At 47.6% G+C, this 23289-nt stretch overlaps 2 protein-coding genes across 3 annotated transcripts in view; one reads left to right on the top strand and one right to left on the bottom strand.

The window, feature by feature from the left end:
• MTMR10 (myotubularin related protein 10) overlaps positions 1–3129 on the top strand; it is a 50083-nt gene extending 46954 nt beyond the window's left edge. Inside the window, exon 16 of the mRNA XM_028122774.2 lies at positions 74–3129. Within this exon, the coding sequence (XP_027978575.1) occupies positions 74–670 (597 nt within the window). The 3' untranslated portion in view covers positions 671–3129. The remainder of the gene's footprint in view (positions 1–73) is intronic.
• A 912-nt stretch (positions 3130–4041) lies between these two features.
• The window catches only part of FAN1 (FANCD2 and FANCI associated nuclease 1), a 29352-nt gene continuing 10104 nt past the window's right edge, over positions 4042–23289 (bottom strand). For both annotated transcript variants that reach the window (XM_028122770.1, XM_028122771.1), the window contains exons 5-14: positions 22715–22948; positions 17901–18032; positions 16029–16137; positions 14753–14872; positions 12151–12315; positions 11492–11642; positions 8550–8653; positions 7786–7980; positions 7051–7179; positions 4042–4297 (exon numbers count right to left, since the gene is read on the bottom strand). In XM_028122770.1, coding sequence (XP_027978571.1) covers positions 4160–4297; positions 7051–7179; positions 7786–7980; positions 8550–8653; positions 11492–11642; positions 12151–12315; positions 14753–14872; positions 16029–16137; positions 17901–18032; positions 22715–22948 — 1477 coding nt within the window. In that variant the 3' untranslated portion in view covers positions 4042–4159. The remainder of the gene's footprint in view (positions 4298–7050; positions 7180–7785; positions 7981–8549; positions 8654–11491; positions 11643–12150; positions 12316–14752; positions 14873–16028; positions 16138–17900; positions 18033–22714; positions 22949–23289) is intronic.

The raw sequence follows: 23289 nt of genomic DNA, 5'->3' as shown, positions 1-23289 counted from the left end.
CACTGCCCCTTTACCATCTTCCCAAAACGGGGCGCTCCGGAGAGATAATGCTAAACCCTCTGTTTCCCCCCAGAAAAGCTACAGCTCCACGCTGAGAGGCATGCCGGCTGCCTTCAAGAATGGAGTCCTTGGCGACCAAGACTTAGTTCCCAGGAGAAATTCCTTGATACTAAAAGCAAAGCCCGAGCCTCCTCAGCACCCCGACGGCCGGAAGAGCGGGATGGAGCGCTACTTGACAGAGTGGTTTTCCAAACCGGCCGACCTGCACGGCGTCATTCTGCCGCACCTCTCCGGGCCGCGCGTCAAACTCTGGAAACTCTGCTACTTCCGCTGGCTGCCTGAGGCCCAGATCAAGCTCGGCGGCTTCATCACCGCCTTTCACAAGCTCTCCCTGCTGGCCGACGAGGTGGACGTGCTCAGCAGGACGCTGCGGCAGCCCCGGGCCGGCCCCCTGGAAGCCTGCGATTCGGGGCTGGACAAGAGCAGGATGTACTTCCGGGCCAGCGGCCCGCACGACGCCTCGGGGACGCCGGAGTTCCTCTCTTCCTCCTTTCCCTTCTCGCCCGTAGGCAACCTCTGCAGGCGAAGCATTTCAGGAACACCGTTAAGCAAATTTTTAAGTGGGGCCAAGATATGGTTATCTACTGAGACACTAGTAAATGAAGACTGAAACGTACTATTTTCTGAACGTCTTGAGGGAAGCCACAGACTTCTCCGCTGAATTAAAATTGCTAACCTAGGCATTTGAGGCTCTAAGAATTTTCTGTGTCAGAATAACAGTTGAAATTTGCACTAATATTTGAAAACCTGTTGAATTATGCTTCCTTTGTAATTTTTTTTTTTTTGAAAAAAACAGGCAGAACTTTTCTTTTTGATGGCCTCTTTTTGCCATTGCAGGTCTGGCCCAGTTGTAGGTGATCTGGAGGCAGACCTTCCCCCTCTCTTAACTACTGTGAGCAAACCAGTTAACAGGAAAGTTAAGAAATTAATGTTTAGTAGATTTTCAAGATGCATCCGGTAAGCGCCCCCCACAGGCGTTAGGAGGTATTCATATATTTTTCCAGTCACTTTCCGGTCTCTCTAAATCACCTGAGGGTTCAGTATTTCCAAGGCCATAATTTATTGTAGATCACCTTGTTGGGGACCGTAGATCACTGTGTTTTAAAATCCTGAGTTTGCTTTTACCTTCATAGGACTAATATGCACGGTTGACTTTGAAAGCATTTGCTGTAGATAATACCAACTTAGAAGTGCCTTTGACATTAATATTAATTAAGGTACGCATTAACGCAAAGTAAAACACAATTTCAGTTTTTAAAATAAGGGTGTTAAAAGCCCGCATATTGGAAAACAGGCTTTTCACCTCGGAGCTTCCTACCAATGGCCAGGAGTCCCCAAAACCACATTGCCTTCCCTCTGAAAGTCAGCGAGGACACAGCGGGCGTGTGGGGAGGTCCGTGTTGGTTGGGACAGCAGCAGGGGGGAGAGTGCTGTCCGCGGAAACCCACCATCAGAAAGAGCGGTCTTGCTCCGAGGCGTTTGGGGCGTTTCCCGTTTATGTCCAGTGTGGTGAACCGTTGTGGACACTTGCCCTTGGGAATCACTAAGGAGGCCATGAGTCCGCTCACCTGTGCGGAAGGCCCTCCTCCCACCGACAAAGTGCCTGGTGGCCCGGTAGAGCCAACAGGAGAAATGAAAGTGTACCTCTCTCAAAAGACTGCCATTTTCATGTGGAGAGAAGCCCCCCCCCGCCCGGCCTCTGCCAGCCGTATGGAGAGGGAGAAGCACACAGAGGTGTGTGTGGGTCAGACCGTGGGACCGGAACCCAGCCAGCGCTGGGGGGGCCAAGCCGAAGCTCCTCCCTCCGGTGCGCACCCCAGGCCCTGTTGACAGGGTGGATGTTTTCAAATTGGGCTGTTGTTTCGAGTTTCTTAATTAAACTGCCATCTTAAGCTTTACAAGAGTTTTGCAGTGAAGTGGTTAATCTTTTCTAAAAGTTTTTTCAGAGCACTGTTTTACTGTTAGGTGTCATGAATAGCTGTTTCTGTTTGAATTATTCGCCTTTTTAAGATTGACGTCTCTGGCCTTCAAGGACAGAAGTTCTTATAAAATGTCTTAGGAAATTCATCTTGTGGATAAGCCCAATGTTTTTGCCAACTTTGCCTAGAAAATCAGGGCTTTTTTCAGTAGCACTGTTGGCATTAAACATTTTATAGTCCTTGATTGGAAACCAGTCCCAATCCCTTTAAAATCCCACAGCATATCCTGCCACGGAAAGTGTAATAATTCTCCCTTTTTGATTAAGCTGCCTTTTTATTATTACAAATTATTCTAAACTGGGGGGTTTTGGAGAGGGATTGTTGAGCATTTATCTCTCTATACTTCTCTTTCCTCACATTTATCTCAACTCCTTGAGCAATTTTTTTGTTAATTTACGAGTTTAAAGAAGATTAGGTACTATTAATACTGTTTTAAAATAGAAAATGTGCATATTTTTGTATGGTAATCAGATGTAGTAAAATACAGTTTTTCATTTTATTTTCGCTGGACAGCTGTTATATCATGATTATCGTGCCACAGTTTATCGTGCATATATGAAGAACAGCTGTAACGGCGTCGAGTCCCAGCCGTCGTAAAGCTTCCTGGCACCCCTGCTGGCAGGAAGGGTGAGGGCCAACCGAAGGCCTGCGTGCGGGAACGGACGCCACGCCAAAGAGCGCCTCACACCCCGGCCCCGCTGCCCCGCGAGCCAGGTTCACGCCGACGGCATGCCGCACGGGCCCCAGACAGCTTGGGACTTCCTAGTACTGGCAAAAATGTACAATGTCTTCCTGTTATTTTATGATGGAAACCGGTTCTAAAACCAAAAATGTCTTTTAACTTTATTTAAGAAAAGTGTATTAATTTGTGCTAACGGGGAAAATTAGTCAACGTACCTTCAACGAAACCTGCTTGCCGTAGCAGTAACCTCAAGTAGTTAGAACTTGATTTTGAGAGAAAACTAAAAACCTTTGTGCCTAAAATTGATTGACTTCGATTAAAGTAGGATGAGCAGGAAGGTGAGAGAGCCTGTTCAACGGTGATGAATGTGAAGGAAATTTTGACTGCTAAATAAAATTCCCACAGAAATTGGTGGTTGTAGTTATCAGTATGAAATCATCTACGAGAACGTAGTGATTCAAGAAGTGAAGGCGTGTTCTTCCAACTATACTTGTGTGGGTGTCATCCACTCAGGTTTTCTGCCTGCTCTGAAGCAAGATCGTGATCGGTAACATTTTTAACATCGATTCAGAACTGGCTGTAGTTAAGGCCATGTGGGTATTAGTGGATCATGCCCTAACCTGTCCTTCTGTTCAATAAATCACCAAGCTGGGGAGTAACATTCCCCTAAGAAGGTCTCCGAACTAGTCTGTGGGGAGACCGGGGTCCCCATCCCGGACTCCTGGTCCTACAGTTCTGGTTAGTTGCCTTCCTACTGTATACCTTCCTCAGCCTAGGGCTCTCATGAACAGCCCTGTTGCAGTTACGCCGTCTATACAGAAAATTGCCCCTCTGGTCATAAGGGAGGTTAGCTAAGGGTGAAAAGAGTTGCCTTTGATAAAGAAAGACTGTTCATTCCTTTGACGATCTAGGCCCAGTTAGTAAGGGCAAGTTAAAAGTTAAGGAATTTAATGAGAATTTATTTTTAATTCCCAGAGAAGGAATTTCATCTGTTTGTGTCCTTCTTAGATAATCCTAAAACAAGAATGTTTAACAGCTGAGTATATCAGAGCAGTCTAGAAAACCTTAAATACAGGTCTCTCCAGTATACTTACCAGAGACATTGGGTATGCTACTTTCATAAAAGACCGAAAGCTGTGAAACATCCCATTGGGATTTTTTCCAGCTGTTCTGCAAGTGTAGCTTAGTAACATAGATGCATCCATTTCCTAAAATGGCCACCAGGGTTCTAACCTTCTAGAAAGTTCATTACCTATGTGGAATCAATGAGTACATTCAAGCCAAGACCAAGTTTTATGACACACAGACACTGTACAATGATGAATCTTAAACTCTCAGGTTTATTACTGACATAACATAAGTTAAATAAAATGTAATGATGCTTTATGCTTTTGAAAATCAATCCATGTGTCACCAGACACCCCCAACTCAACAGCTTTTAGGTGAGGCTTTTGCTCTTAGCTCCAACAGCAACCACGTGGCAGACTTCTACGTCGGCCCCCAACTTCTGCAGTTCGTCCAACCAGAGCATTTGCTTATGTGAAAGACGATCATTGGGGCCTTTAACTTCGACCAGCTGGAATATAAGTTTTAAGAGAGTTAGTTATTAGTATCTTACTGAAACAGAATAGCCAAGTATGCTATAGTAGTTTTCACTTACACTGCTCTATTTACATATATAAAACAAAGATACATGTACGAAATTCACTTGAGAGTTATTCTGTAGAAAGTAGGCAGTTCTTCAGAGAATTAGTAAATTGTTTCTGAATATACAGTTGAAAAATAGTTTTAAAGCATGCACTAGATTGTTGCTCCCCTGCTTAAAACCCTCTGATTACTTTCTGTTATATTTGCAGTTAAATCCAAGCTTTTGCCATGACTTACAAAACTATGATCTGGACCCTGCCAACCACTCCAAAGTTCCTGAGAAAGACCAACCTCTTCCCAACCGAAGGGCCCTTCCATACGCTTGCTGTTCCCTCTGCCCAGGACATTTCTTCCTGTTCTTCACACATCTGACTTCTTACCCTTCAATGCTCAGCTTAAATTCACCTCCTAGAGGTCCAGCACATCTCTAAGCAGGGTCCTTCTATGCACTTCCTCCACGGCATTTATCAGAAGACAAAACTGTTGATTACGTATCAGCTCCATGAAGGCAGGAACTGTGTCAGTTTTATTCACTGCAGATTACTGAACTTCAAAACAGCCATAAAAACTATCCAGATTTTCCAAATTTGATAGAAACTATAAACCCAAAGATCAATGAACCCCAGGCAAAGAAATATAACACTACACAAAGAAACATAATTAAGTTGCATAACTGGTGATAAAGGGAATATTCTAAAAGCAGCTAGAATTTTTTAAAGCCTAAAGGGAGAGACTACACATTTATCATTAAAAAACAATGCACGCTAGAGGTCAATGGACCAGTATTTCAAATTACTGTAAGAAAAAAAACTCTCAACATAGAATTTTTTCCTCAGAGAAAATATCTTTCAAAAGCAAAGATGAAATGAAGACTTAGACATAGGAAACCTAAATTATTCATTACTAGCAGGCCTCCATTTCAAGAAGTGTTAAAGTTCTTTAAGCAGGAGGACTACGGTACGTGGAAATCTGGGTCTTTACAAAGGAATAACAAGCAGTAAAAATTTCTATCCAGGGGGACACCTGGATGGCTCAGTCAGTTGAGCATCCGACTCTTGATTTTGGCTCAGGCCATGATCTCAGGGTCCTGGGATCAAGCCCTGCGTCGGGCTCCAGGCTCAGCAGAGGCTTGAGGATTCTCTCCCTCCCTCTCCCTCTTCCTCTACCTCTCCCCCTGCCCGTGTTCTCTCTCTCTCAAATCAATCTTTGGAAAAAAAATTTGTATCTAGGGGAGGAAAAATAATTTGTATCTATGTGAGTAATTATAAAGATTCTTAAATCAACTGTAGAAAGCAAAAAAATGTAGAGTTTAGAACATGTAGAAAAATGATGTATGAACAGTACAAAGGCCAAGAGAGGAGATACAAAAACATGTTCTTTATACTATGCATGGAATAGCATAACATCACTTGAAAGACAGGAAGCTTAAGATCTACACTGGAGCAACCACTTACAAGAATCATAGCTAACAAGCCAACAAAGGACTAGAAATACAACCTTTAAAAAAACAAAAAGGTAGAAAAAGTTGAGGAAAGGAGAACAAGACAGCTAAGACAAACAGTAAACAAGTATCAAGATGGTAGGTTTAAAACCAGTCATCAATAATGACATCAAATGTAAATGGTCCAAATACCTAATTAAATGGCAAGAGGTTGTCAAACTGAATTAAAAAGTCAGACCCAGCTATAATGCTGCCTACGAGAAACCCATTAAAGATGAAATAAGTTAAAAGTAAGAGAAAAAGATATGTCCTGTTAGCACTAATCAAAAGAAAGTTGGAGTGGCTATTTATTAATATCAGTTGATTTCAGAGTGGAGAACACTACAAGAAATAAAGGATGAAGAGATCAACTAATCAAGAGGATGTGACAGGCCTTCAAGTTTATACATCTAATCACAGAGCTTCAAAATATATGAAGCAAACTGGATAGAACTGCAAGGAGAAATACACAAATCCACAGTTCCAGTCCGAGATGTCCCATGACCCCAAAAGTATGATCCATTAAAGAACAGAGAAGTTGGGACTTGGCCAAAATAAAAATTTCTGCTCTTCAAAAGACACTATTATGAGAATGAAAAGCCACAGCTGGGATGAAATATACTTGATACAGGGCTTGTATCCAGAATTTTTTAATCTCACAACTCAGTAACAAAAACCAACCTGGGATGGGCAGCAGGGGAAGACCAGGGTGAGGCAAGGTGGCCCTGACCCAAGAACACGTGACGAGGAGCTCACTCCTGGGGAGCTTAGAGAACGGCTCCCCGTCATCTCAGCCTCCTGGTGTTCACACCTGCAGAATCCCTTCCCTTGCGGGGGGGGGGGGGCATGCACACTGGAATCTGTGACTTGCTTCTAACAGAATAATATGGCCAAAGTGACGGAACATCCCTTCCGCAATCAAGTTATAGGAGACTGACTCCCGTCTTGCTCACACTCTGGCTCTTCTCAGCGGCCTGCTCTGATGAATGAGCCAAGTGGTGCGCTGCACGGCGGAGCGGAGAGGAGAGGCCCCCACGCCAGGGGCTGCGGGGGAGGGCCCCACCAATAGGCACCGGGGAACCGTGGCCCTCGGTCCCACAGCTTTCGAGGTATTCAATCTTGCCAACAATCATGCAAGAAATGCCTAGATCGGAGCCTTTGATTAAGTTGCCAATGAAACTCTCCATTCTGGCACAACTGACCTTACAGCGACGACTCCGGGAGTCCCACACCACCAGGTCAGGGAGGCCCCCTCGGCAGTGTCGGAAGTCCGCAGCCAGGCGCCGGCACACGCCGCTGAGGATGGGACCGCCCAAGCAGGAAACAAGATCCTGAACCCAAAACACGGGGCTGGTTAGCCATGCCTTACGACAGAGATCCTGCAATACTTTCACTGACCACGAGACACAGAAAAGTGTAATTCCACAGAAATGGGTTCCAAGGACGCCAGGGGTCATTCTAATGCTTGGGCCACAGGGCCACTGAGCCACCAGCCAAAATGCCCACCTGCAAGCTCTGGGAAATCAGGTTTCCTTCGCTCAGACTCCTATCTAGTCGGCAAAGCCCTGGGGAACAGCTGAGGAAGAGGAAATTTGGGGTAAATCCTCAGGAAAAGGACAGTGATGAAGACCAGTAGTTGCAGGGACAGGAACAGCATCCTTCCTGCTGAGGCTCACAGGTCAGGCAAAGGGAAGCTGTCAACTAAGGGGAAGAAGGCATCCCTGGGCTTATTTTGTGCCCTGACCTGGTCCCACCGGTAACAGTGGCATCCAGACTAGGGGACTATCATCTACATAAATGTATGCATAGCACCATCACATACAGAAATACATGTGCATATACACACACACACACACACACGTACACAGATCTTGCCAAAAACACACCCAGCATCAGAAGGTGTTGCTTTCTGACCAACTCCCGCCACAGGGTTTCACCTGAGCTTGCTGAAGAGAAGCAAAGCGATCCCAGCTCACGAGGGAAGCCACCCTGCCCTGCTGGGCCTGCCACGCGGCTGCCACCCAGGCCCGCAGGCTGTCCGCGGGCGCGCTGTGAATCCGCCGCAGCCTGGCCTCCACAGCCGGCTGCCGGCTGGTGCAGAAGCTGTCTGTGCACAAGTCCAGCGGGAAGGCCTACGTCACAGGAAACAAGCCTCGTTCGGTGCCTGGACAGAACCGGTTCACCAGAAGAACATCCCATACCTATAAAACTTGGAAACTGGCCAATCTGATTAAATCGACACATTCTTCTTCTCAGAAGGTAAGTAAAAATTAAGTAATCTAACATAAAAACAACTCATTGCCCTGGTTTGTCAGAGTCGTAACTGGTGGAAAGAGCTTCCAGGTTACAGCGGTGGTGCCCTCAGCGGGCGCGTGTGCATGCACCAGCACACACGGGCGCCGGCCCTGATAGGAGCCCGGTCAAGGTCAAAGCTGAAGAAATGTACGCTACAAGTTTCAAGTGGAATGAAGGTAAAGTAGGTTCAAGATGAAAATTTAACAGACTTACATTTTAAAATCTATGAATCCTAATGTAAAATTAAAGACTATTCTAACAGAGACTTAGCACCACCCCCAAGACTGTCACTGGCAGGCTTCTGATGGCCGCAGACCCACACGCACACGGGTGGGCATGAGTCTCAAAGTGCAGAAGCATCTGCTCGCCTAAAAAGCACACACCAGGGACGGCGTAACCTGAGCACCTGGTAGGCGTTTCTGAAGACGTCTGGTATCCCATCCATGAAGATGATATCCCACAGGAGGAGGCCATACAGCGTGCTGAAGGTGGACCCTTCCCCATGAATCCCTAAGACAAAGCCAACACACAGGAAAATCAGGTTTTTCTGTTTTTTAAAAACCACCACCATAACCCACTGCTTACTCAATTTGAAGGAAATAGATTTTAGTTTCAAATGCAAAAGCTGTTTTCTTGCCATTCCTAGCTCATTTGTTTACATTACATTGCTTATGTACAGAAGACTCGTTTAAAAGCAAAAATCTTAGTAAGTACAGGAAAACTTAAATACACATTTCAGAGCCATAAAGTAGCAGCTCTCTAACTTTAGTGAGAAATGTAAGGAACGTGTTTAAAGATAAATAAGTAAAAGCCCCCTCCTCAGGCTCCAGGGGTTCGATTTGGTGGGTGTGGGTGGGCCGAGACCCCCGCGGGGGACTCTGGTGTAGGGCCCCTTGGCCACACCTGCAGAAAGGCTTCCCAGAATAGATCGGAGAAAGACTAGTACCCGGGAGCCCACGCCCTCTGACCTGGCAGGTGCTGTCTCCATCCACCTCACTGGACCGTGCATTCCACTGCTTTGTCCTGGACAAGCGTGCCCAGTGTTTTTGAGATTTGGGCTCTTCTAGAAACCTTCCACCTCAGAGACCACCTAGCTCAGACCCCTGCCTCCCAACCCATACAAACTGTACTGACTGGGCCACGAGCTCAATCGACCATGCGTCCAGCCCACGCACGTGTCATAGAGTTGAGACCAGGGGCTCGATCTCGGCATAGCACGCAGACCTGTCTCCCAGGCAAGTGCTCTGCACTTCCACACACCTGACCAGGGATGGGGCCACGGGGGTGCTTCTCTCCCCGCATTATGGCTTTGGCCAAAGGAGGTGCTGACCCCCACGACCCTGTCCCAATAGGCAGGCAGAAGGGCTCTTCCGGCCGGTGGGCCCCGTTCCAGTCTGTGCAAGGGCATGGTGCCACACAGGCCCTGGAGGGCAGACACCAGGCTGAGCCTGCACGTGTGTCCCGGTCGGAAGTACACAGACCAGAGCCTCTGTCAGCAGTGGCACGGCCAGGCCCCCACCCTGAGGCCGTGCCTTTCATCCCCCTCTCAGTTCTAGCCCCTCGTCCTTGCAGCCTGTCTCAGAGATGCGAAAGGACAAAGCGGGAACAACCGGAACTCACTCAGGTCTCTGGGCTGGAGCCGAGCCCTTTTCACCAGCAAGCTTTACGCTGGGCTCCCGGGCTCCTACCCGGCCAGGGGGTACTGCCGGGTCTCAATTCCCAGCCTGCTTCCTGCCCAGGAGTGCACACTGTCCACTGTCCAGGCAGGAGCACTGGCGGTCAGAATTCCTGCGCTCCTAAGCAGTCTACACCGTGCGTTTGTATTGGAAGTGAAATCATTTTTGGTGAGCTCCTTCTGAGTGACTCTGAAATAAGCTTCTCCGAAGGGAGCTTGAGATTGCCCTTAGTTCCAAATCTCCTCTCAAGGAGACCGACAGCAAGGGTTCCACTCATTTTCACTGCATCAATTTTAATAAATGAAGAAAATATTTTATATAAAAGTATTTTATACTCTGGAAAAGGAATCGTCTGTCCGCTTTTCAGGCTCACGGCTAAGCCGAAAGCATTCCACCGCGTCCGCCTCACAGCACGCCCGCCGCCCCCGGCTGCCCCGTTTCCTGTCTCCGTGGCTCCCCAGGGGTAGCTGCTCCTTCTGCTCTTTTATTTCTAACCTTTCAGGTCTGTGCTATCTTTGTCTTCACTGGGGTTTGTACTTCTTCCCTTAGAGCATCTCCCTTCCCTGTGAGTAATAAAGATACCACACAGATCAATCTTAGCCGTTCTCAGACTCATCGTTTCGTGGTCCTCATTAATCTTCTGAACACTGACATAATGCTCAAGAGAAATAATGTCCTGATTTTCACGGATTTGAAGGTATCAGGATGTTTTTCATGCTCGTGACCCTTCGGCCTGGGTAGAGGGGCGTCCTGCCCGGATGGAGGATGGGCGTGGTGGGCCCTTCCAGAGTGAGCACGTGGGCCACTGTCCGCGGTCGGCTTCCGGGGTCTGAGGGCAGGGAGGGTGGAAGGAATGCCAAAGCAGGGCAGTACACCGGGCTCACTGCACCTCTGCGCTTGTGTACAAAGGCCTGTTCGATAGCTTCCATAATAAAAAGTTTTTAAAAAGAAAGAACGACTAGAGTGGGTCTCTCCAGAACTGCCTTGCCCTCCCTCTTCCTCTGCAATTCCCCTCCCCTCAATTCCAAATCAAAAGCGTTTGATTTTACTTTTTCTAGTCGGTGCTACATTTCGCTAAGGACAGACTGACAAGCTCTTCAGAAGGCAAATTCCCAACATCTCCCCTTTTCCTGGGCCTCAGATAAAGCACTCATTCTCTGCAATAAAAAACGCACAAAAAAGAAAACAAAAACAAAAAGCACTGCTCTTTCTAGCAATTTCTCCGGTTCCTCTGGTGCTATGCGATCCCAGGACTTGGTCCTTCAATCCCCTTAAAGCTGTTAGCTATGAGGCCCGCTCAGTCTTTCCAGAACAGCCTGGCCCACCTCCATGGCACCTACCTCCTCTAACGGGCTTTGCTACCAGGTAGCACTCCTGAGAGTCCTCTGCCCTCCCGAACTCCCAGGCCCAACATAAGCTCTCTGAGAGTAAAACCAGTCCCACTTGCTTCTAACATCCCACCAGAAAGCGCTGTTCCTCCCAGGCCTTGGGTGGCAGATGCTGGTTCAGTGGAAGAAGATGGCCTTTAGCAACTATCGTGAGTAAAACCCCTTCCCACACCCTCCCAGGTCAGCAGCATTGCCCACTGGGCAGGACGGAGAGACGGCAGCCACCCGCTGCGGCCAAACCATCACCGAGGGTCAGGCAGCCCGGGAGAAACGCCGTGCATTACCCTGGTCGAAGCCGCTGCGTCTGTAGTAGGCCAGCGCCACCTCCTCCACAGAGCACAGGACTGCAGCAGGGGCGGCAGGCCCCCCAGCCTCCAGCACAAACACGGACTTGCCTGTCCCACGCTGCGGGCACAGCCGGCCCGTGATGGTCACCTGACACAGCAGGACAACATCCATCAGCCTCCCTCGAGCTGCAGTCCCTGCAAACCTGACTTCCACATCACCTTCCGACGTCCCCACCCCAAGCCACCTATTCTCAGCAGAGTGCGAGGCCACGTGACCCATGCTCTGTGTCTGTGAGGGTGTGGACCAGCCACTGCCCCAGCCCCAGGTGCGTGTGTGGCTGGGGGGACACGGACCCCAAAGCTGCTCTCCAGGTGCCCTGACCAAGCAGGAGACACCGGCGAAGGCTGTGAGCTCCTGATCCAGGAGTTTTACAGAGTCACTCAACCCAGCGCACGGGCAGACCAACCCCCGGCCAGCCCAGCTTCTGATGTAGGAGGCGCTGGTGTGAAAACGGGGTCCTGTCCCACACGCGCACTAGAGTTTTTCTAAGTCTACAAGAAAATGCACACAAAAAACTGTTCTTAGGCTGTTTCCATTCAGGAAGAAAACCAGCATAGGTACTGAAGTCCAAAGTGCCCAAAGGATATTTACTTACATGTTTAACGTCATCCACAGTTATTTCTGGTAGCTGATGGAAGAGGTGCCTGTACTTCTGACAGCTCGGAGACTCTCTCAGGCGCAGAGCTCTCTGGTAAAGTGAGAGACGGTGTCCTGTTCGGACTTCTGGATCTGCCAGCCCTTCTGTGATGCACTTAATAGCCTAGCGAAGAACACAGCCCCACATCAGCATCCTGAAAGACCTCAGGGCAGCAGCTGCTCACTGAATGTGACAGGAAACCCCTCTGTTAGTTAATTTTTCAATTTCGCTAACTACCAATTGGCAAAGCAATACTTCCAGAGATAAAAGGATATTCCTTAGATCTCATGCTGCTACATTTCTCCCTTTCTCTCTCTCCTTCTTTCTTTTCTTTCTTTTTCTTTCTTTCTTTCGCTCTCTCTCTCTCTCTCTTTTTAAGTAGGCTCCATGCCCAACATGGGGCTTGAACTCCCAATGTGAGATCAAGAGTCACGTGCTCTACCGACGGAGCCCGTCAGGCTGCCCCATCATCCTGCTACTTTTAATGCTCAGGTGCACTCAGGAACCACAGAGCTGGCCCAGAGGCCTCATTTACAGGGAGAAGAATCTTGGGTTTGGAGAAGTTAAATGCATTTCCTAAGGCTATTCAGAGTTGGACAAAAAAAAAAAAACAAAAGTACTGAAAATACCATAGCATATCACTTCACGCCTAATAGGATGACTATAATCAGAAACAAGGAAAATATTAAGTGCTGACAAGGACGTGGGAGAAACTAGAACCCACATGCACTGTTGGCAGGAATGAAAGAATGATTCAACACTGTGAAAGTCAATGTGCGGTTCCTCAAAAAGCTCAACACAGAATTACCGCATGACCCAGCAATGCCACATCTGGGACATACCCAAAAGAACTGAAAGCAGTGTTTTGAACAGATATTTGTACACCCATGTTCATAAGCAGCATTATTCATAATAGCCAAAAGTGGAAGTGAGCCAGTGTCCATGTTGAGATGACTGGACAGACAAAACGTGGTCTGTCCATACAATGGAATGTTACTCAGCCTTGAAGAGGAAGGAAATTCTGAGACTTCCTACAACGTGGATGAACCTGGAGAACAAGCTGCTGAGTGAGAATAGCCAGAGACATGAAAGACCAAATACAGGAAATATCTAGAACAGGCAAATTCAGGCTGTAGGGGGAGGGACCAAGGAGCAATGACTGGCTACAGAGTTTCTGTTTGGAGTGATGACAAAATCTAGAAATAGACAGTGGTGATGTTGGCACAAACACTGTGATTATAACTAATGCCACCGAATTGTTATATATTAGTTACTACAATAAGAGAATAAAAAGTAAAAACAAACAAAGAAATAAACACCACCCTGAAAATCAGTGAAAGATGATCAAGAGTGGAATGGTCAAAGGAACCAGGAAGAGCAAAGGAGACCCGGCCCCGGCTGCTGAGCACCCTGCTGACAAATTCCTTCACCAGAGACTGATGTAAAGAAATGAACAGGACAGTAACAAAATGATAAAGACCATGAGTGTGGCCAGGAAGATCTTTGAGAAAAGGCTAAAAGGAATGAGGATTTTCTGTGAATCTCAAAAATATCTCAACGGCTCGTCTACCTCTGTGCGCCTGAGTCAATGCTCCTATTAGTGGAACTGTGAACAAGGGGGAAATCCAAACCCTTATGAACTTCTATTTCAATGAAAGAAAGAGGCAGCATAAACACAGGCTTTCTCCGAATTTGGCTGTGGGCTACCAAACGCTGTCCCCTTGCTATTTCAGCCTGAGTAAACACTGAGAGGTAAGGAAGCACCACACCCACCTCCAAGAAAGCAGACAGCTTTCACCAGCTTGAAGCACTTTAGGTAACAAGGCACTTTTTCAATTTAAGGCAATAAAAATAGTCTGTCATATTTCCACACCCATGGTCAACTTTTCCACCTCCAAATCACCCTGATTCATGTTGCCGCTGGAAAAAACAAAAAGCTTCCAGAGCCACAGTCCCCTGAGTTCAAGGCAAACGCAAGGCTGGCAGGGAGGAACCCCAGGCAGCCACACAAAGAGCCACTGTCACCTCTAGGCTCTCAGCACAAGCTGCCTTCGGAGGTCCCGCCCTGCTCAGCCCTGGCGGCAACCAGGATCCTAGACTCCCAAGATGCCCGCCATGGAGAACACCAGTGCCTGGAGGAGAAAGTGGCCTGCTCAGCGTTGGCCAGACAACACACTTCCCAGTGGAAGGAAACATCTTTCATCAGACTTTCTACCTGGAGGCATGCAACAAATGAGTAAAATCACCATTTCCAAAACAAAAAGCACCTTCCTTGAAAGCACCTGCCGAGGATGGGGACCTCTAACTCTCCTGCTCCCGTAATTCCTAAACCCCAACACAGAGCCCACTACCAACCCATCTCCCAAATCAGTCAGAAGTCTCCTGCCCTCACTGTAATGCTTCTGTTAGCATTTGGGGGGTTGGAAGAACACAGACAAAAGAAGAATGTTAAAAAAATATATATTCTCATTACACTTCGGTTCCTAAGGTATTAAGAGTTGGCTATGTATTTTCACTTAGGCGGAAGTTAAAGGCTCAGGTGTATCTAGTTACTGAATACCGGTTCAAGGCGTTTCAGGTGTTGGTGTAAGTTGAGTGCCAGTCTATCCCACCACCGGCCTCTGCTGTCAGGACAATACACTCTCTGGGACAAGAGGCTTTCAAGCTCCTTGACTGCTTCCTGTTCCAACAACAACAAAGAAAGTACGTTAGACTCGTACACTCCAAAATAAGGAACTACATTTAGTAACCAATAAGGTTGCCAAAGTACATTTAAAAAAGCCCATCTGCCATTCTATAAGGAGGCCAAGGACCCCTTTGGGGTCCAACCCTCTGGAGCAGGCCCGAACCCCTGAGGCATCCCTACTTTTCTCCTGCCAACCAGTAGAGTGAGCGTATGGAGCTCTGTGAACACTGCATGATCCTCTCTGCACAGCCAGTCAACGGATGCTGGGCTGCACACAATCGAGTTCTAGGCAGCCAAGCACTGGTCCGGGGCTGCAAGCCCACGTGCTTCTGGGAACACAGCAGGTCAGAGGGCCGACAGTGTGAGGAATGGGGTGGGCAGACAGTAATGAGCAGTGTCTTCATCCAAACACCCCACCTTAACAGGAAGACTTTCGGGCCTAGATTTATACACAAACTGTTCAGTTTTTGTGGTTCATGGATCTCTTTCAACATCTAGAGATTCCCCTCAGAAAGTGCAGCACAAACCCCCGTATACTTGCAACTGTGGGGTTCACAGACTCCCCAAAGCAATCCCATGGATCCTCTTGGGTTTCATGGACCCACGTCAAGAAGCCCAAGTTCCGTTATCCTCTTTGTAAAACGGCATTTTTCCATATAGAAATGTTAACATAATAAAAGTTAACTCTAGCAACCTCACAATGTTTTGTAGAGGGAGGGATGGGAACAAATCTCTGATTTGTGATTTTAAATTATTTCCAGGCAGACCATGCCAGTCGTCAGGCAAACACAAGCAGATGTGAGGTTTCCACCTCAGAGGTTTCTGGAGACCTCCCAAGTCACATGTGGAGTCCTGACAGAGACTCAGGCTCAGGCTGCAGAGACTCAGTCTGGGGCTCCCTGCATGGCTCCGTCCAGGACCCCCAGGCCCTTCTGGTGCATGCACAGCAACTCACAAGCAGATGAGATGGCTGGTCCTCTTCGGCCGTCTCCCCACTAACCCTGGAGAAAGCAGGCTGCCCACATCAAGCCTGCTTTCGTGACATTACTGTATGCTGACCAAATACGTGGAAAATGCTGCCAGGCAGGCTCTCCTGCACAGCTTACCGATGACCCATCGGTAAGCCAGGGGTCAGGGCTTGTGCTCTAACCTCATACATGTGAAGTCGCTGCAATATTTCAACAGTCCGAGACAAAATCCGTGTATAAATCCACCCAACAGTAAAACAGCGCAGAAAGAGTGGTAAATTCTCATGGTATCTAAAATGAAGACGGACACCAGCAGTTTAGCAATCTGATTTATTCATGGCAAGACAATTATAAAAAGTGACAAAGCAGATCGAATTCGTAGCTTTTAAAAAGATATATTCCAAATACTGTCAGTTGTACACAATTTCCTACACCACAAACCTGCATTCTTCTAGCCAGCCACCATTTCCTAGCGCACTCGCTAGGGTAAAGTAAGAACAACCGGAAATCTTCTAAGCTGGAGGTCAGCAAACCAAGGCCAAATCCTGGGCCCACCAGCTGATTTTGTATGTCCTGCAGACTAAGCATGGTTTTCGCATTTTGCAATGGTTAAAATAAATGAAAAGGAGAACAGTCTGTGGCATGTGAAAATTATATGAAACTCAAATTTCAGTCCATAAATAGTGTTGGCATACTGCCCCTCTGGTTCATTCACATTCCTCCTGGGGCTGCTTCTGCCCAGGGGCAGCTGAGGTCAGCAGCTGCCACAGAAGCCGGACGGACAGACCAGCTTGACCTTCTACGAAAGTCATCTACCAACCTCGGGTCTACAGTCATCTAACTTCCTGGCTATGACCTTTTTTTTTTCTTTCTTTGATGAAGAAAATCACCTATTAACTTGTTTTAACCATTTGTTTTGCTGTTTGGTGTGAGAAATGTTAATAAATTTACCTAATTTGTCATAAGAAAGCTTCCAATGTACATGGACATCACAGGAGTAGCGACTCTACGTTGGTTATCTCATTTCTAGAAGGGCTTTTAAGTGAATGGCTCAATTTTCTGAATTAATGAATACTTCTAAATGAAATATGGGCAAAATATGCAGTTATTTTTCTTTTCCCTAACTTTAAAGGCCATTTTCCCCAGCAGTGATTTTTAAGTCATTATCATTTCTGTATGAACTTTATATCCGAAAGGTTTTTTTGAAAGAGCTATTTAATAACACAAATTTTTCTCATCCCTATGTGAAAACAAAGGAATAAAATTTCTTAATACAGAGTATGTTTAACACTGATCAAACAAAAAATCATGTGCTGTGTACTTGAACTTTTAAAGAAAATGTTAGTTTTCTTTTTCAGATTAACACCTGCTTGAATTTCCACTGGAAGAACACATCCAGCACGGCTCTTACCACCTCTGTCCTGCTGCTTTCCCCCACATTTAAATTCAGCTGACCAATACTCAGAAAAGTCAACGTACCAAAAGACAGTGAGTTAAGGGGGTGAGGGGGTGCACAAAAAGGGTGAAGGGAATTAAAAGGTACACTTTCAGTTACAAAATAAGTAAGCCATGGGGATGTAATGTACAGCATGAGGACAATAATACTGGATTGTGTAAGTGAAATTTGCTACTGAGTAGAAAAAAATTTTGTAACTATGGTGATGGATGTTAACTCGACTTACTGTGATGATCATTTTGCAAGACAGAAATATCAAATCATCATGTTGTATACCTGAAACTAATATAATGTTATATGTCAATTACATCTCAATTTAAAAAAAAAACAAAAACAAAAAGGCAAGCGAAAAGCCATTTGTCTGCCCCCGTGCCTGTTGCACAGCGATCTGAGTTATAGAAAATTCACTTCAGACTTGCAGACATTTCCTTCTATGTCACACAACACTGACTATGCAAAGCAAGTGGGGAATTCAACTGCACAGCGGATTTGACCACAGCACAAAAGGACTAAGTTCCTCATGAAGAGATTTACCTCAAGTGGTCGAAACAACTTGGTAGGGAAGTAAATTTTGACAGGTACCTGGAAAAGATCTCACCTCAAGGAAGGGTGGCTTTTCAGTTTGTTCCAGTCACTTTTTGCGCATTGAGAGAGCTCGTGAGCTTCTTTCCAGTTCCCATTGGCCATCGCGGTAGAAATGTCACTCAGCATGTGTGCGGCAGCTGCGTATCTGGGGGCAAAACCCCACAGCATCCAAGTTTCAAATGTGAATGAACATTCACATAACAAATACCACATCCTCTCCTCGAGATCTACTTCTGAAGGGTAAAAGTGTGTTGTTTGAAAATATGAAGGGTATTTAAATCTGAGTCTAGTAAAAACACAGTACTACTGCCCTGAAGTAGCCTGAAACACTGAATATAGGCCAGCCAGCTAGAAAGATAAAAACCTTCGCACCGTATTATTACATAACATGTTCCATTATATAAATGTAGTATTGACCAGCTCATCGGTTTTGATTCTTAGTACTCATTCGTTCATTCAACAATCTGGCAACAACCCCAGAAACATGGAACTGACTGCGAAATCACATTAGGGCGTAGATCTGGTAACAACCATTTGGTCAGAGAGAGGCCGGCAAATGCTGCCCAAAGAGACACTCTTTGGGAGACAGCAATGCTGAAAGGTTATGAAACCACTTAGCTGAACAAAGACAACCTCTCATTGCATCTTTAGGTACCAAAAACAAAGACATTTGCCCAAGTGACACTTTGAGTGCCTGGTCATTGTATTTTGGGCTCACACATAAAAGAAAAGCACGAGGTATCATTATGGGCAAGTGTGCTCAAATAAGAATAAAAGAAATTGCCTCTAAATGTAAAAATTTGCTCATGAACTCCTCGATCTAATTCTCTTATAAAATGCTACCGGATAATTGTAAGGTTGATAAGAAAAGAAAATGCAACAGGGAGAGAACTGTCCAGAGGCTGGCCCAGGCCCGCAGGAGCTCCTCCATGGTCAGGAGCATCAGGAGCGGCCCCCACGCTCCCAGCCCGGTGGCCCCGACCAAGCCCCACCTTCGAGGGGCCATTGAGACCAACCCCATGGTGCTCATCTCCCGGTCCACCTCCAGCACCAATGGAAAGGGTTACCAGCTCTCGTCTCCTCCGGACCTCCCCGGTGCTGCTGGCAACTGCCCCTTCAGCACCCCCCCCCGCCCCCCCCAGTCTCCTGCCTCCTCTAAACCCCGGCTGAGAACACGGCTTCCCCCTTCCTGCCGCACCCCCAGCCCTCCCACGTCGGGGCTGGCTCTTCTCACAGCCCTCCTACCCAGGGATGGCGGAGACTCCCCTTCTTCCCAGCTGCTTCCAAATCTTACTCTCCCCTTCCTGAAAGCCCCCCATTCCTTGGAAGCCTGTGCTCCCTCCTTGCGGGCACCGCCCGCCTCCTGTCTTCGGTCTTGCCCTGCCTCGTGTCTCCAGCCACAGTGGCCCGAGACTTCAACGTCTGTGAGGATGAAGAGCACGCTCCGTTTCGAGACCTCCTGGCCCATAACCCTTTCCCCACCTCCCTTCTGCTACCCACATGCCCACGGCCGCTCAGAACCGCTGTCTCCGAGGCACTACATCACCCTCAAAATCTTCACTCTGGGCATTTCATTCACTGAGGGCCGCCGCCAATCCTCCCGGCTCACTTACTGACGGCAACAATTCTCCAACTCCACCGACAGCCCCCGGGGACCCCCTTCTCCAGCCATCGCGCCTCCTGTCCGGCAGGCCTCCGTGCCCTCCCCGGAGGTGAAATCGCACTGGACGTCGGGCCCGCGCTCGTCACGGCGTCCACGCCGACCACGCCGACCACCTCCTCTGAGCCCGCACCCAGCTCCCTGAACCGAGCTGAGGAAAACGCCAGGGCCAGGCTGGTGGGCTTCCACGCCTCAGGCCAGCCCTGCTCCCCCGGGGAGCCTGTCCGCCTGCCCACCCTGCGGGGGGGGGGGGGCCCGCCGCACCCTCCCCCTCCCCCGGGGCAAGCTTCCCCATCAGACCTCGCCCGCACGGACAGAGGCCATGCGAGGGGCCCTCTCGGCTTCCCATCACGGCAGCCTCCCGCCGGTGCTCCGGACCGCCGGCCCTCCGGTGTCCCCACGGCTCGCCCTCCTCTGGCTGTCCCCGCTTCCCTTCCGGTCAGGCCCTCCTCTCCCGCCGCCTGTCAGGGCGCGGCCGCCCGCTCACACAGCAGAACAAAACTGCCTGCCTCACGCTGCCCTGCGGCAGCAGCTCACTCAGGGCCGACCTCTGACTCCCCGTCCCCCCAGAACGCCTACTGTCCTCACCGGCACCCTCCACCAGTTTCCCTGGAGCGGCTCTTAGCGCAGGCCACCAACTGCGCACCTCTCACTAAATCCAACCGGTCTGCTTCCGGCCGCACATGTACTCAGCCTCCGAGTGACAGCGGACCGCGACCACCCCTCCCTGAGCCACTCTCCTATGGATGGCTTCCATGTTCCTGTTCTCTCCCTGACCTCTGAACGCTGGCTGCCACAGCTCAGTCCGCCTCCTCCCCCTCGGGTCTCTCCAGTTCCAGGGCTTCCAACACCGTCCACGTGCCGGTGGCGTCTCTCCAGGCTGGAGCTCCTCCCTGAGCTCCTGCCAGCAGGTCCGGTGCCAGACCTGAACGGCTAGGGGGCACCCCAGACGGCGATCCCCACCCAGCGCCCGCGCCCCTCCCGCCATCCCTCTCCTGATCCCCCGGCTCACGGATGGTACCACCAGCCCAGTCAGAACCCCAGAGCCACCTATGACTCACGCCTGTCCCTCTCCCGCTGTATCTAGTCAGAATCATAATCAAGGCTTGTCGCTCCTCCTTCCAAAATATCTCGTACATATTCACCTCGCCGCTGCCACCAGCCAGTCAAGACCTTCGCCTGGGCCACCAAAGTTAAGTCAGCCTTCTTGTGGCCTCCCTTGCTTCCTTTCACCCCCTATTCCACGGGATGCTTTTGGAAAATGTGAAACAGATCACTGGCCTGCCTAAACCTCTTCATTGGCTGCCCATTGCTCAGAGAACACCACTGAGTCCACTCACGGGCCTTCTGAGGCTGAGCATCCCTGGCCCTGCATTCCTGTCCAACTACTGCCTCTGAGGCTGTGGCCACACAGGTCTTCTGAGTTTCTCCACCTCAGCAAGCTCGCTCCTGCCTCAGGGCCCAGAGCACGTGCTCCCTACGTGGCCCAGAGGCACACACCCTGCATGGCTAGCTCCCCCTCAATCCTCAGAATCCAAACATCACCTCTCCGGGGACACTCTCTACAAAGTGGAACTTGCCCAGCCTGCCCCTCAATCATACACGCTACAATTCTTCTGTCTTATTTTCTATCTCCCCCAGAAAACATAAACCTATGGTGGCAAAGACCCTCTCTGTTCTTGCTGCAACCCCACCACCTAGGCACATAATAGGTTCCCAGCACTCAACTCATGTATATTGAATAAATGAGGAAAAAGAAAAAACAGGATAAATTATTTCAAGTACCATCGTGGCCAATAAGAGTTCTCAGACCAGGTATCGTATTACCAGGTATCATATAATTACCATTCCTGAAGTCAGTTAAATCCAATTTCATTTACACGTTAAGGCCCTTTGGGTAAAAGGAGTTTTACTTATTATTTACAGGATACCTACTTTCTCAAAGGAATCTGGCATGGTTTATTTTTTTCTCCTAGCTCCCCACTTTTGAACCTGTCAACCATGGTTTTGTCAATCACAGAACTAAAAAGTAATCTCCCCTAGATATGCCAGTAATCAGGACAATTATAATGCTAACTAAGACATACTAAGCCATCCCCAGGGGCCAGGCTCTAAGCACTTTACATGTATTAACACAGATCTGGAGGAATATACTATTATTCTCCCCCTTATGGATGAGGAAACTGAGGCCCAGGGGTGGTTTCACGGTTCATTAGTAGAGAGATTGGAACTTGGCTTCAGGGTACACAGTCTCACGAAGGAGAACAGCATAAAGTCACTAACAATGAAAAGGTAAAAAGATATGAGACAACTCAAAACAGAGTAAGGACATATTCTTATTATTAGAATTTATTCCAATCAGACACAAATAAGACCGTGAGCTTCCTGAGAGCTAAGCAAACTGGGCTGGAGTCCATTTATATCAACGCTGCTTTGATTCAATAATTTCAATGTTATTTTTTAAAGCACACATTAGACAAACATAAATGACTCTCCTAAAATCAAATATCAGAACCAATTTCAGTTACATTTGAGTCATAAACTTTAAGTCAAGAATCAAAAGTGCCATTTTAGGAATCTGAATTAATCTCTTATAAATGATGGGTTTTTAAAAGAAATCCAAGTATTTTTTTCCTCTAAGACCAAACCATTCTTTACCAAAACCTACTTTTGCCAGTCAAACCAAACATTAACTGAGTCCATATACCAAAACAGATTGGTGACAATCTCTAATCAAGCATGTGCATGATTCGAGTATACACACACAAATTAGTATTAGCTTTATCTGAAGTGCTATTGTTAGGAAAACATTCATCCTCAGTCTTGTTCGTGCCAACAACATAGTCACAAGGCAGGTTTGTTCAAATGTCTGTATTTACAAAATGTTTCCTGCTAAAGCTATTTGGGAATATGAGCCAGGGAAAATTTTTGTAGTTCTAACTCAAAACTCATTGGTTTTGGCAACCTTAATCTAAGCACATTTCTACATTCTCCTTATAGTCTCAAAAACGTATACAAGTAAGGCAGAAAGACAACAAAAAACAAAAAATTTCAAAAACTGCTTTGGCTATGGACTTAGGTTTCTACTGTAACTAGCAAGTAATAATAATGAAACCTTTTACGTACATGTAAAGTGACACAGTTATTACGAGCTAATATGATCTTACCTAATGAGATCGTCTCGGTCTTGGAAGATTTGGGTCTTCCGATTGATGGTGTATCTAGGAAACTCCATCCGGCCAAGACTGACCAACAGCACAGGAAAAAGCTGCCCCTGACCACCACAGGCGGCTTCCTCATCTTCCAGCGAGTCCGTCAATGTAAACAGCAGCAAGACCCGAGAGAAAACAGCTCGGGGACCTTTACAGACTCGCAGTGACTGTCCCGCCAAGACTTTAGCTCTGAAAAATATACAGTATAGAAATAACTTTCGGGTTTTTTTAAAGAAGCATTTGGATGTTAGATTTTACAAATTGTTTTCAGAAAAAAATAAAGATAAGTGGCATTCATTATTCTAAGCCTAAAGTAAATCTACCACTTCCAGTTGTTGTGACCCTGGAGCCTAGCTTAACCTCTCTGGGGCTCAGAGCCCACCTAGGGACATGGTGAAGATTAAATGAAATTCTATCTCCAAATGGTTTCACACATGGTTTAGCTCATAAAAGAGCAACACAGATTTACACTGGTCATGAATGTGTAAAATACCAGGAAAACTCCCAAAAGTATTACCTATTTGACATTA

The sequence above is a fragment of the Eumetopias jubatus genome, unplaced genomic scaffold (assembly GCF_037043125.1).
Source record: "Eumetopias jubatus isolate StellerSeaLion01/CBP00866 unplaced genomic scaffold, mEumJub1_p1.0 scaffold_7, whole genome shotgun sequence".
NCBI classification, from domain to species: domain Eukaryota; kingdom Metazoa; phylum Chordata; class Mammalia; order Carnivora; family Otariidae; genus Eumetopias; species Eumetopias jubatus.
The sequence above is the reverse complement of the archived record's forward strand: the minus strand, read 5'-3'. Positions and strand labels throughout refer to the sequence as shown.